This window comes from Furipterus horrens, unplaced genomic scaffold, assembly GCF_987537825.1.
Source record: "Furipterus horrens unplaced genomic scaffold, mFurHor1.1.pri manual_scaffold_2, whole genome shotgun sequence".
Lineage (NCBI taxonomy): Eukaryota > Metazoa > Chordata > Mammalia > Chiroptera > Furipteridae > Furipterus > Furipterus horrens.
Genome location: NW_028327172.1, coordinates 46630878 through 46641562, shown reverse-complemented (window position 1 = coordinate 46641562; position 10685 = coordinate 46630878). Strand labels below are relative to the sequence as shown.

General features: G+C 48.1%; 1 protein-coding gene across 2 annotated transcripts in view; it reads left to right on the top strand.

The window, feature by feature from the left end:
* The first annotated feature begins 205 nt into the window (after positions 1 to 205).
* The window catches only part of CHRDL2 (chordin like 2), a 32801-nt gene continuing 22321 nt past the window's right edge, over positions 206 to 10685 (top strand). For both annotated transcript variants that reach the window (XM_090267767.1, XM_090267766.1), the window contains exon 1: positions 206 to 366. In XM_090267767.1, coding sequence (XP_090123893.1) covers positions 285 to 366 — 82 coding nt within the window. In that variant the 5' untranslated portion in view covers positions 206 to 284. The remainder of the gene's footprint in view (positions 367 to 10685) is intronic.

The window sequence follows — 10685 nt, the reverse complement described above, 5'->3', positions numbered from 1 at the left end:
CTTCTCTTCTGCTTGAATCCCTTTCCCCCTTTGCCGTACTTTCCCCATCTATCTCCTCCCTCCTTTCCCCTTTATTTTCACCTTCCTCTTATTCCCACCTTAGACATCTCCTTTGGTCCTCACCGCCTTCTTCTCTACCCTTCTCTGACTCTCCACTGCAGCAGCAGCCCTCCCTGGGTCTGTGGATTGCTCTGTGCCCCTGTGCCTCAGTGACCCCTCATCTCACTGTCTCCGACACCCCTCCTGGCTCAGCACCTGGTGGCCTGGCTCTGGGAAAAGGAAGGATGGTTCCCGAAGGAAGGGTCCTCTCTTCCTTGCTGGGACTCGCGCTACTCTGGTTCCCCTTGGACTCCCACGCTCGAGCTCGTAAGTAGGGGGTGGGGGCGCTGGGTGGGGAGAGGAGGGATGCGAGCCCCGGGGATGTGCGGGGAAAGTGCCAGGGCTAGAGACCCCAAAGCGTTCTGACTGTCATCCAGGCAGCACCTGTGCCGGAAGGGTGGAGCTCCTCAGCAGACCTGTATGGACTGATGATTGGGAGACTTGGGGGAACTTGACGAGACTGAGAGCCCAGGGCGCTGCTGTCAGGGACCTGAGGATGGAGGGCTGAGGGCAGCTTGAGAGAGCGCCGATCACTGTGCTCCGAGGGTGGGAGTGGGGGGCACTTTTTCCTAGTAGAGTCCCGTGTGTTTGGCTGCAAAGGTGTGATGAAGAAGAAAAGTACTGCATTTTAAAGAGAGCTGGTGGAAAGAAAAAAGGGCTAACTAGGATAAAGTTCCCCTTCCGTTACCTTTTTTGATTCTCACAATACTCTCAGGAGGTGGGTATCATTTGCATTTTACAGATGAGAAAACTTAGACTGAGGGAAGAAACTTGCTTAAGTGTACAGAGCTAGTAAGCCATCCGAAGCCAGAACTCTACAATTCCAAATCCTGTGCTTTCCCTTGTCCCACGGTGTGGGAGGAGCCTTGATTCGGACTTGTGAGAGACTCTGGGAGGCAGCAGGGCATAGTGAGAGAAACCAATGTCCATTATCCCAGATCTGTTGAATACCCGGTGGTGGGAGGCAGGCATGGAGGGCACCTCTCTGAGCCTCAGTTTCCTAATTAGTAAAATGGAAGTAAAAATCCCAGAACTGAAATAAGAATTAAGTGGTAGAAAACATCTAAAGCAAATAGCTGGCACATAGTAGGTTCTTTTAAAATATCGGTCCCCCAATTCGTGCTTTTCCACTTGGGCACAGTGCAACCTCACACAGTTTATATAATCTTTCTGAACCTCAGTTTCCTCACTGCCCCTCAAGTGTTCTGGTGGACACCCTCCCCATCCCATGGCAATCTCCTAGAATGCTGTGAGGATATCACACAAAACCAAAGATTTTCTTAATAAGAAGGAAGGAGCTTCATTTAAGCCCCTGAAATACCCAATAAAGAAATTGAGGCCCAAGAGAGGCAGTGGTTTAACTCCAGGTTATGCAGGGCAGAGCCTGGGATGAAGACCCCCAGTTTCCCACCTCCCAGCCCTTTCCTCTCCGCAGCTCAGCTCCCCCATCTCTGCCTGCCTTTTGCATGAGACTTTTTGGAGCCAGTAGGGCTAGATTTTGTTTCATTCTTGTCTCTGCTTGTGAAGGCAGGCTGCGTGTCTGGTCATCCCTGAGCTGCCACAGCATGAGACTCCTAGTAGTCCTCAGTAACAAGTAATGGAAAGAGCTCTGTGTTGGGTTCAAGTCCTGGCTCTGCTCCTTAGTAGTGGTGTGACCTTTCCTAAGTCACAACTTCTGAGACTCAATCTCTTCATCTGCCCAAGACACTTACCTAGAACCCAAAGGGTTCTTGAAAGAATGAAAGGAGGTGCCTGTGTTAAAGTGCTCAGCACAATGCCTATTACTCAGTAAGTGTCTCCTCCCCCTTCTTGAGCCCTGAAGGTTTCCTCCTAACACTTACCTGTTGTCTCTTAAAAGGGATTTAGCACAGGATAGCTTCCTTGCCTGCCTCTCCCATTTGGCACATCATTCTTAGCCCCCAAGGTTTTTCTCCAGATATCATTGCCCTTATTGCATCTTGGAAAGATGCCCAAGAATCAGATCATTTTGCAGGATTGCTCATGTCCTACCCACACCTCTCTTCTTTGCCTTCACATCTTGTCAGCCCTTCACTTTGCTGAGGCATACCTATTTCAGCAAACTTGCCCTGGCCACCTGATCCACTCTGGTCTCCTTCCCCTGTGCCGCCTCCCCTGGCCTTCAGGTCCATGTCTCTCACTGAGTCCTGTGTATTCAGTCTCCACTACAGCCTGGAACTTAGCTCCAGACACACAAGAAAATAACAGAGCAGACTTATTGAGTTGAGGTGAGGTGGACTGGCATTCAGAGGGCTGTGACATCTTAGAATCAGATAGAGCTGGAAGAGCCTTTGAAAACCATATACTTCTACCCCTCAGTTTTCCTATAATTATACTAAATTCAAAAAGGCTGAATGACTTGTCCAAGGTCACAAAGCAAATTTATTAAAGGAAAGAATAGAGACCTGGATTGTAGCCCTTGATTTGTCACTTACTGGTTGTATGAATTGGGCCAAATCACCTCCCTTCTCTGAGCCTTGTTTTGTCTACTAATGACAGTTTATAAATCTAGAAACAATCTGAGAGTCATTTGCCAGTGCTCAATTAAAAGGTCTGTTATAAAGGGACCTGTCTTAGTTTAAGTAAGATCTCAGGCCTGTTGTGGGGTAGAAATCTCCCGGTGACATCTTAGGTGCTTTCAGAAGTGATGCCAACAGATGGAATTTCTCAAGTCTGCAGGCTCTTGAGGTAGCTCAGCCCTGCAAATGCCAAGGGCCTGTGAACACGCATGGCAGTTTGCACTCCAGTTAAATTGCAAGGCTATTCGAACAAGTTATTTTATCCTCAGCTCTATTTCCAGCCACTGATTGAGTCCTGACCCCAATCTAGACAGCGTCTCAACTTCAGCCACAGGCTGAGCTTTGATCTTCAAACCTGGACCACAGATTGAACCCTGATTCCGGGGCTCTGACTTGGTCACTGAGCAGTTCTGATTCCAGTCCCAGGTGGAGTCACATGCATGCATGATGTTGGTCACTCTGGGTACTCATCCCTCTATGGATGAGAACCTGCCTAGTATCTTGACTCCCTTTCCCATGCTGTCCCCTCCATGTCAGCTCCTCTATTTTGTGCCCTTCCCTTACTAATTGCCTCCCCCTTGAAGGTGTCCGGCATGCTTCCACTCTCTCTCCCCTCCCTCCACTTAATCCTGCTTTCAGGAGAGTCTGTTATGAAGTAAAAACATTGATCTCTTTATTCTTTCCCCAAGGGTTATTGTTCTATGGGACTCAAAGCTTCTTTTCCAAGGTGACAGAATCTCAAACCCCAGAAGCAGAGAGGTGGTGGGAAGGACGCTCCCATGGCATAATGTGGTGCAAAGGACAAGCTTAGACTCATAAGGTCAGGGCTCCAGCTATGGCTCTGCCACCAATGCTAACTGTGACACAGTGCATGTCGCCTTTCTCTGACCCTCAGTTTTCCCAGCTGTAAAGCTAGGTGGTTGGACTCAGATAGATAATTATTGAGGACCATTCTGGCTTTAACATCCTGTGGTTCTAAGACTCTAAAATCCAAAGATGCTGTTGCCTTGATTCTGAGTCTTCTCAGACCTTTAGAAAAGGAAGTTTGAGGGGTGACGTGAGTAGGTCTGCAGCCTGATACTCCTGCTCTGACTGGGAAGAGTAAGTAGACCCTCAGACACCAGAAGAAAGTACATAGAGGGTCTGGAGACTCAAAAGTGGGGACCCTGCCCTGCTGCATCCCCATCCACTTTTCCAGATGTATGTACACAATGGGGTGGTGGGTGTGTAAGTGAAGTCCTGACATCTGGCTCCAGGCAAGCCCCTCTCTGGGTGTTTGGGCAGTCCTGCACCTCCTCTATCCCACCAGTAGAGGTCTCTGTCTCACTCACTCGCTTGCAGACTGCTGAGCCAGAGCGGGCAACAGCTGTACAGTTGCTCCAGCTGTTGCACCTGTTCCAGGACTGTCCTCTCATGTTCCCCGAGCCACTGGCCATGGTGCCAGGCTTTGGGAGAGAACCTTGAGTCCTGTGGACTTGAAATGAAAGGACTGGTGTAAAAGGGGGACATGCAGTGCTGAGATAATTTCAAGCACCCCCCACCTGTGGGCAGGATCCCATCTCAGAGGAGGCTGTTCCACAGTCTTCTTCTGCTACACATTCTTGTAGTCAAGATTCTTCTTTATGTCTCACCTGACTCATTTTGTTTTCAATTTAAAGCCATTTTTTTTTCTGGCCCTGTTCCTTAGGTGAGGGGTGTTTCTATAAGTAACCCCCTCGGATCTGAAGTCTGGCACTGAAGTTTGTGGTAGATAAATCAGTGATATTGGGCAAGTCATGATCTCTCTCTCTGAGACTCAGTTTGCACATATGTAAAATAAAGTATTGGACATCATCTCTCAGTTCCTAAATTTCTAAGATTCTGTGACTCTAAGTGTATATATGTCCAAGGCAGAAGAGAATGCAAACCAGTCTCATCTCTACCCCCTGGCCCTTTCCTGGTTTGACAGTTTTCTCCTTCGAGGTTATTCTATGTTCCTGAACATCTGTCACATGCCAGATAAGAGGAGTCAGATTCAAAGAAGTGAGGACCCTTTAGCTAGAGCTGAGCACCGCTCAGCCACTGAGGAGCTGAGATTTTCACTTCTGATTCATACAGGACCCACACCCCCACATCGGGTACCAGAGCTTATATCTTAGAGAAGAGCAAGTTTGTTTGGGTGAAAGGGGACTACAAATAAATAGAGAAAATATGGCCTTGTGGGCACAAGGGGTCAGATGTAAACGTTCTCACATTCCTGTACAGCCTAGTTCACTCAGGTCTCCTGAGTTCTTGCAGGCTGGGGACAGGGCAGCCATAGTTTCAGGCCTCTCTCTTCATACCCCAGCCCTTCCTGGTCCCTTCCAGCCTCCTCTGTAGCTCAGAAGCTTCTTTCTGGTTGTCTCTTCTGCTTCCTATTGGAAGAATGCTCAACCATACTACCCACTCCTAACTACCCACTGTGAGCCCTTCATCATAGCATGAGAGTTTCAAGACAGGATGTGGGATGTCGTTGGATGAGAGAGTTCCAAAATTTTGACTTTCATGTGAATGTCATGGAATTGCTCATCCCCCTACCTGTCCAGGCTCCTGCCCTTTTTCTACATGGTTTTTGGTATGGTATGGGGTTTGGGAATTCAGATGGCAAGAGCTGGAAAGGGGAGGTCAAAGGCTCATTTCTGTTAGGTGGCAAAATCAAAGTACTAAAAGGGATTTGGCTTTTGTTAGAGACAGTGGTTTTCAGGAGTACGTGCCATCAGTCATCTCCTCTTCCAGAACCTCCCTTCATCCATCACACACTCATTTACCAAGCATTACCTCTGCATAGGCTCTGCACAGAGCACTGGAAATGCAAAAGTTATTGAGATCTGCTTCTTGCTCTCAGGAAGCTCACAGTTGAGTAAGGAAGAAGAACCCATTTAATAAGTACTTCTAATCCAATGTGATGGGTCAGATCAGAGGACCTGAGGTCAGTGGCCTGGAAGATTGGAGCAGCTTTGCAGAAAGGGTGGCACCTAAACAGGCTTTTGAAGAATGAGAAGGAGATGGGAAATCACATGTGGGAAGACATGGAAGTGTGAAGGAGCATGGTAAGGGTGGGGCGGGGATGGGAGAGGGAGAAATTCAGCAAGAGGAGATGAGGCTGAAAACAGAGCTATCACAGAGAGTTCTTATGGAAACGGAAGCAGGAGCCAGATTGTGACAGGCTGGGGTGGCCTGATAACATTTGGAGTCTGTCTGGTAAACATTGTTGCCCTGAATTCAGATTAGGTCAGCGAGTTCCAATCACTTTGAGTCAGTGTCAAGCTAGAGAAGGAGCTTTGGCTGTGGCCTATACAAGTGGATGCTTCCTAGCACCTCACGCACCCTATCCACCTGCAGTGGCCTCTATGAACCATGGTCAATGCACCTCAGTGCCTTTGCATGAAGCTACTGTGGCCCATCTGCACCTTCCTAGCTCCTTTAAAGACTCAGTTTAGGCATTTTCTTGGGGAAGTCTTCCCTGTAGAGCCTAGGCTTCCACTATCATAGCATTTGTCAAACTGTATGTAGTCTTCTTCATTAGACTGTGAGCTCTTGAGAGTGAGGACTGTGTCTTATTTAGTACCAGGCCCATGGACATGTACAAAGTCTGTATGGAAAAAGTCCAGCCTTCATTAATATAATGAGAACAGTTTGCGCAACATCGATATAACCTGACAGCCAAGGAGAGTGGACTGGAATGCGCATGCCTGAACAATGATGACTTCACTGTACTAGTCAGTGGGGGTGGTAGACATCCTTGAGTGAGCATGTGTACTAAGTGACCGTTGCATTCAAAATTATTGAGCAACTAGATCAACGAATCTACATCAAATTTTGCATTAAGCTTGCACATTCCTCCATGGAAACTATTCAGATGATTCAAAAGGCCACACTGTGGGCAACTATTGATTGGCAGCTTCATCACGACGCTGCACCTATTCACGCATCATGTCTCGTGCCAACTTTTTGGTTAATCATCTAATCACCCAGGTGACTCAGCCCCCTTACAGCCATGATTTGGCACCCTGTGACTTCTGGCTTTTCCCAAAACTAAAATCATCTTTGAAAAAGAAGAGATTTCAGATCATTGATGAGATTCAGGAAAATACTAGGGGGCAGTGATAGCAATTGGAAGAACTGTGTGAGGTCCCAAGGTGCCTACTTAGAAGAAGACTGAGGCATCATTGTCCTATGTACAATGATTCTTGTATCTTCTTCAATAAATGTCTCTATTTTTCATATTATATAGCTGGATACCTTCTGGACAGACCTCACATTAAGACTTGATATACAAAAAACTCAATAAATGAATAGCAGGAAGTCGTCGTCGGCAGGCGTCCGTCTCGAGAGACGATGGTGTAGCTTCTTAAGAGTCTATCTGCACCGCCGAGAATGGCTGTGCAGTCCGACTCGGGAGTGACACGGTATCTGTCCCCTCCCGTGTTAAGTCGACATCTTGCGATGACGCTGGAGTGTCCTCTCCAGTGAAGCTGAAGCTACAGAGCCTGGGCAGGGTGATATGGAGGGTCTGCTGTTGCCCATTTAGCAGACCCCCCCTCTCTTCGCAGCTGAAGGGCCCAAGGGAAAGACGGAGTCAATACAGCTTGGCTTCAGGTGCACCGCAGGAGTTGCCAGTGTTGACTACAACGTCAAACCGCCTTAGGGACTCCGGCTCCGGATTTTCTGTCGGGGTTTACTCCCTTAGCCTTTCCCCTAAAGAGGTATGCCGCAAGGCAGCGGAGGTTTTTTGGAGTCAGAGTTTTCCTTCTCTGAATAGCAGGAAGTAATATTACTATTACTAATGATAATAACATGTGCTATTTATTATGCCAACTACCCCAGGTTCACCTGTTCAGGCATGAGGGCTCCATCCCACCCTGACCACTTCTTTACCCTCTCCACCCATATCCAGTCTGTCCCAAAGCCTGCCCACTGTAACTACTAAGTGTTCTTCAGATCTGCACTCTTGCCCATGGACACCGCTTCTTTGTTAGTCCAGCCAAGCATTATCTCAAAACGGATTACTGTAACAGCTTCCCCTGGTCTCTGTGCCTGAATCTTGCCCTCCAATCCATTCTCCATTCCCAGGGCCACAGCAATGTTTCTAAAATTTAAGCCTGATCGATCACTGGCAAGCCCCAGGTTAAAGCTTTTCTGTGGTTTTCCTTTGCCCTCAGGTTCCCAAGGCCTATTAGAGTCTCTGCCTCTCTCTCCAGTGTGATCTCTGGCCTCTCACCCCCGCCCTCCCACTCTCTTCTCCAGCCTTTCTGGTCCACTTTCATCTTGTCTCCCAGCCCCAGGTCTGAGGTCTGTGTAGGCACCAGGTGGAGTCCTGGGGGTATGTCTTGTGAGTGGGGCTAGGAGAATACAGGAAGCCTCAGAAACAAAGTTGCTGAGATTGTTAAGGGCACCTAGGAAATTTGACCTCAGTGGCAAGTACCATAATGTTCATGCCCTAATAGGTGCCTGGGCTGCTCATAGAATTCTGGGAGTAAAAGAAATACCACGAGAAGCCCTGGCTGCTGTGGCTCAGTGGATTGAGTGTGAGCCTGTGAGCCGAGTGTCGGTGGTTGGATTCCCAGTCAGAGCACATGACTCAGTTGCACGTCAGGTTCCTAGTTGGGGGGGGCAAATGAGAAGCAACCGCACAGTGATGTTTCTCTCCCTCTTTCTCCTTTACCCTCTCTCTAAAAAATAAATAAATAAACAAAACAACAAACAAATAAATAATTAAAAAAAGAAGAAGAAGAAATACCACGAGAAACAGGGTGTTAAGAAACATGAGGAGCATCCAGTTCTGCTTTTCACCTACCATTTCATTGAGCATCTAATATGTATCAGGCACTAGGCATATTACATATATTATCTGATATAATTCTACAATGACCCCAAAATGTAGAGATTATTACTAATCCCATTTAACAGATGTGGAAACTGAGGTCTGCAATGGTTAACTAACTTGTCTAAACTCAGGCTGCAAATAAAAGCCAAATCCAATTTGAACACTGGCCTATATGACTCCAAAGCCAGGGTTCACTGAGTGAGGGGTTTTGAGGGGGATGAGAACTGTTTAATTCTTCACTATCTCTATAAAGCCTGAAACAGGGCCAATAGTCCTTCAAATAAAAACTTCCCCCACTAACAGTCTTCTTTCTTGGTTAGATATCACAGTCAAGAGCCATTAACTCCAAAAGATCTCTGAGAGAGGACCCACTTGGCCCCTGGCTTGGAGAGATGTGGGCACAGGTGGTTGGGATGAGATTTGGGGGTGGGGTGGGGAGAGAAAGCAGGGCCGGCCCACAGCCAGAGAAGGAGTGGGAAGGCTACAGTGGTCCAAAAGGAGTAGAAGGGAGGGGAGGGGATATGAGAGACGAACTTTGCCTCTTCTCTGTGTCACTCAGGAGAGGCCCGCTGGCTCTCTGGACTTCATCCTAACTCCCCTTGGAGCCTCTGAGATTCTGGGTGTATGGGACCATAAACACATCTTAGATCGTGAAAGCTTAAAATGATAGAATCTTAGAACCACAAAATTGTACAGTTCTAGAGGCTTCATGATCTAATGAAATGTAGGCTCTTAGAAACATGGAAGTTTCAGATCTTGAATCTTGGAAACCTAGAACCTTGGAGTCTTAGAGTTTTGAAGTCATGAACTTATAAACTATCTGCAGAAAACATTTGAAAATTAAAGTTCACCCCCCACCCCCACCACACACACACTTATTTTGATGATGGGGCCTAGAGAAGGGAAGAGTCTTCCTCAACATCCCAGTGAATTGGTGGCATGAAGAGCTAGAGCTTCTTCCACCAGCCACATAAAAGGATTAGGGCTAGTGCCAGGACTGCAGGGACAAAAGCAGAGGCCACGTCCCGCCTGGCAGCTCTTCCTCCTGCCTGGTTTTGACGTGGCCTTGGGCACGCATCTCCTTAGGGAAGAGGGAGCTCCAGGCAATGTCACCCTTCCTTGTGCCTCTCACCTAAGAGGGTGTGGTGAGGTGGAGACTGTGGTTGCCTGAGGCCTCCTGGGGCTGAGGGATGAGTGGCCAGGCGCCCCCACTCTCAGCTGCTGCCAGGCCTTGGGCTCAGACAAGACTTCAAGCTCTGAGCAGACGGTGAGGGGGAGGCGTTGCCAATTGGCACAGGGGCCAGGCTACAGGGCCGCCCTAAGGAAGGTGGAACGGGGTTTATTCAGCAATAAGGCTGAGACCTAAGGCCACGGTAGTGTTGCAATCGCCCCTCCCTGGTGGGGGGAGGGGCCTGAGGAAGAAAGACATGATTCAATCCTTGGAGAGTTGGGCTGGCTCTGACAAGCACCCCAGCTGGGCCTGTGTCCCGCCCTCTCTGCCAGCAGAGGCTGAGATAAACACTGCTCATTTGACACGGGCCAGCCAGGGCCTTGCTGGGAACAGGATCTGCCATCTGACCCCCTCTTCTACTTTGGGCGACTGGGAAGGGCATAGGGAAGGAACTAAGTCATGTGTTCCTCAGTCTCCAATGGCCATGGACACACAAACTGTGAGAGCATCATGACTGTGGCCTCAAACCTTTGTTCTGGGAGGCCCAAGGGACGAAAGAGCAGTGCAAGGAGCCAGAGGGAGCCAATTTCAGTTTCTTACAAAGGAAACTTTCTAAAGTTTGGGGTGGCCCTTGAGGGCCTCAGCTCTGGAGCTGTGTGCCTGGGGGCTGAGTGCCAACCCACCCCAGCACTGAGAAGGAATTCCTGCTTTGTGGGTGATCTCCCCCTGCAACTGTACAGTTTTAACACTGCGATTCAGTAAGTTCAAATGTCTATTCAAGATGGTAGTGTCCATCTTGCAGGGTCATTGTTACCATGATTATCATAATAATAGCATTCAACTAAGCGTCTGGAACTGAGCTAAGTAAGCATTTTACAAGCATTGTCCAATTTAATTTTAAAACCCAGAATGTTAATGAGATAATTAATTTATGTAAAGAGAAGACAGTCAATAAATGTTTCTCCATATTCCAATCTTATTTAATTCAATAAGCCTTTGTGGACTCTTCGCTTGTGCTGGGCTCCTCATTCCT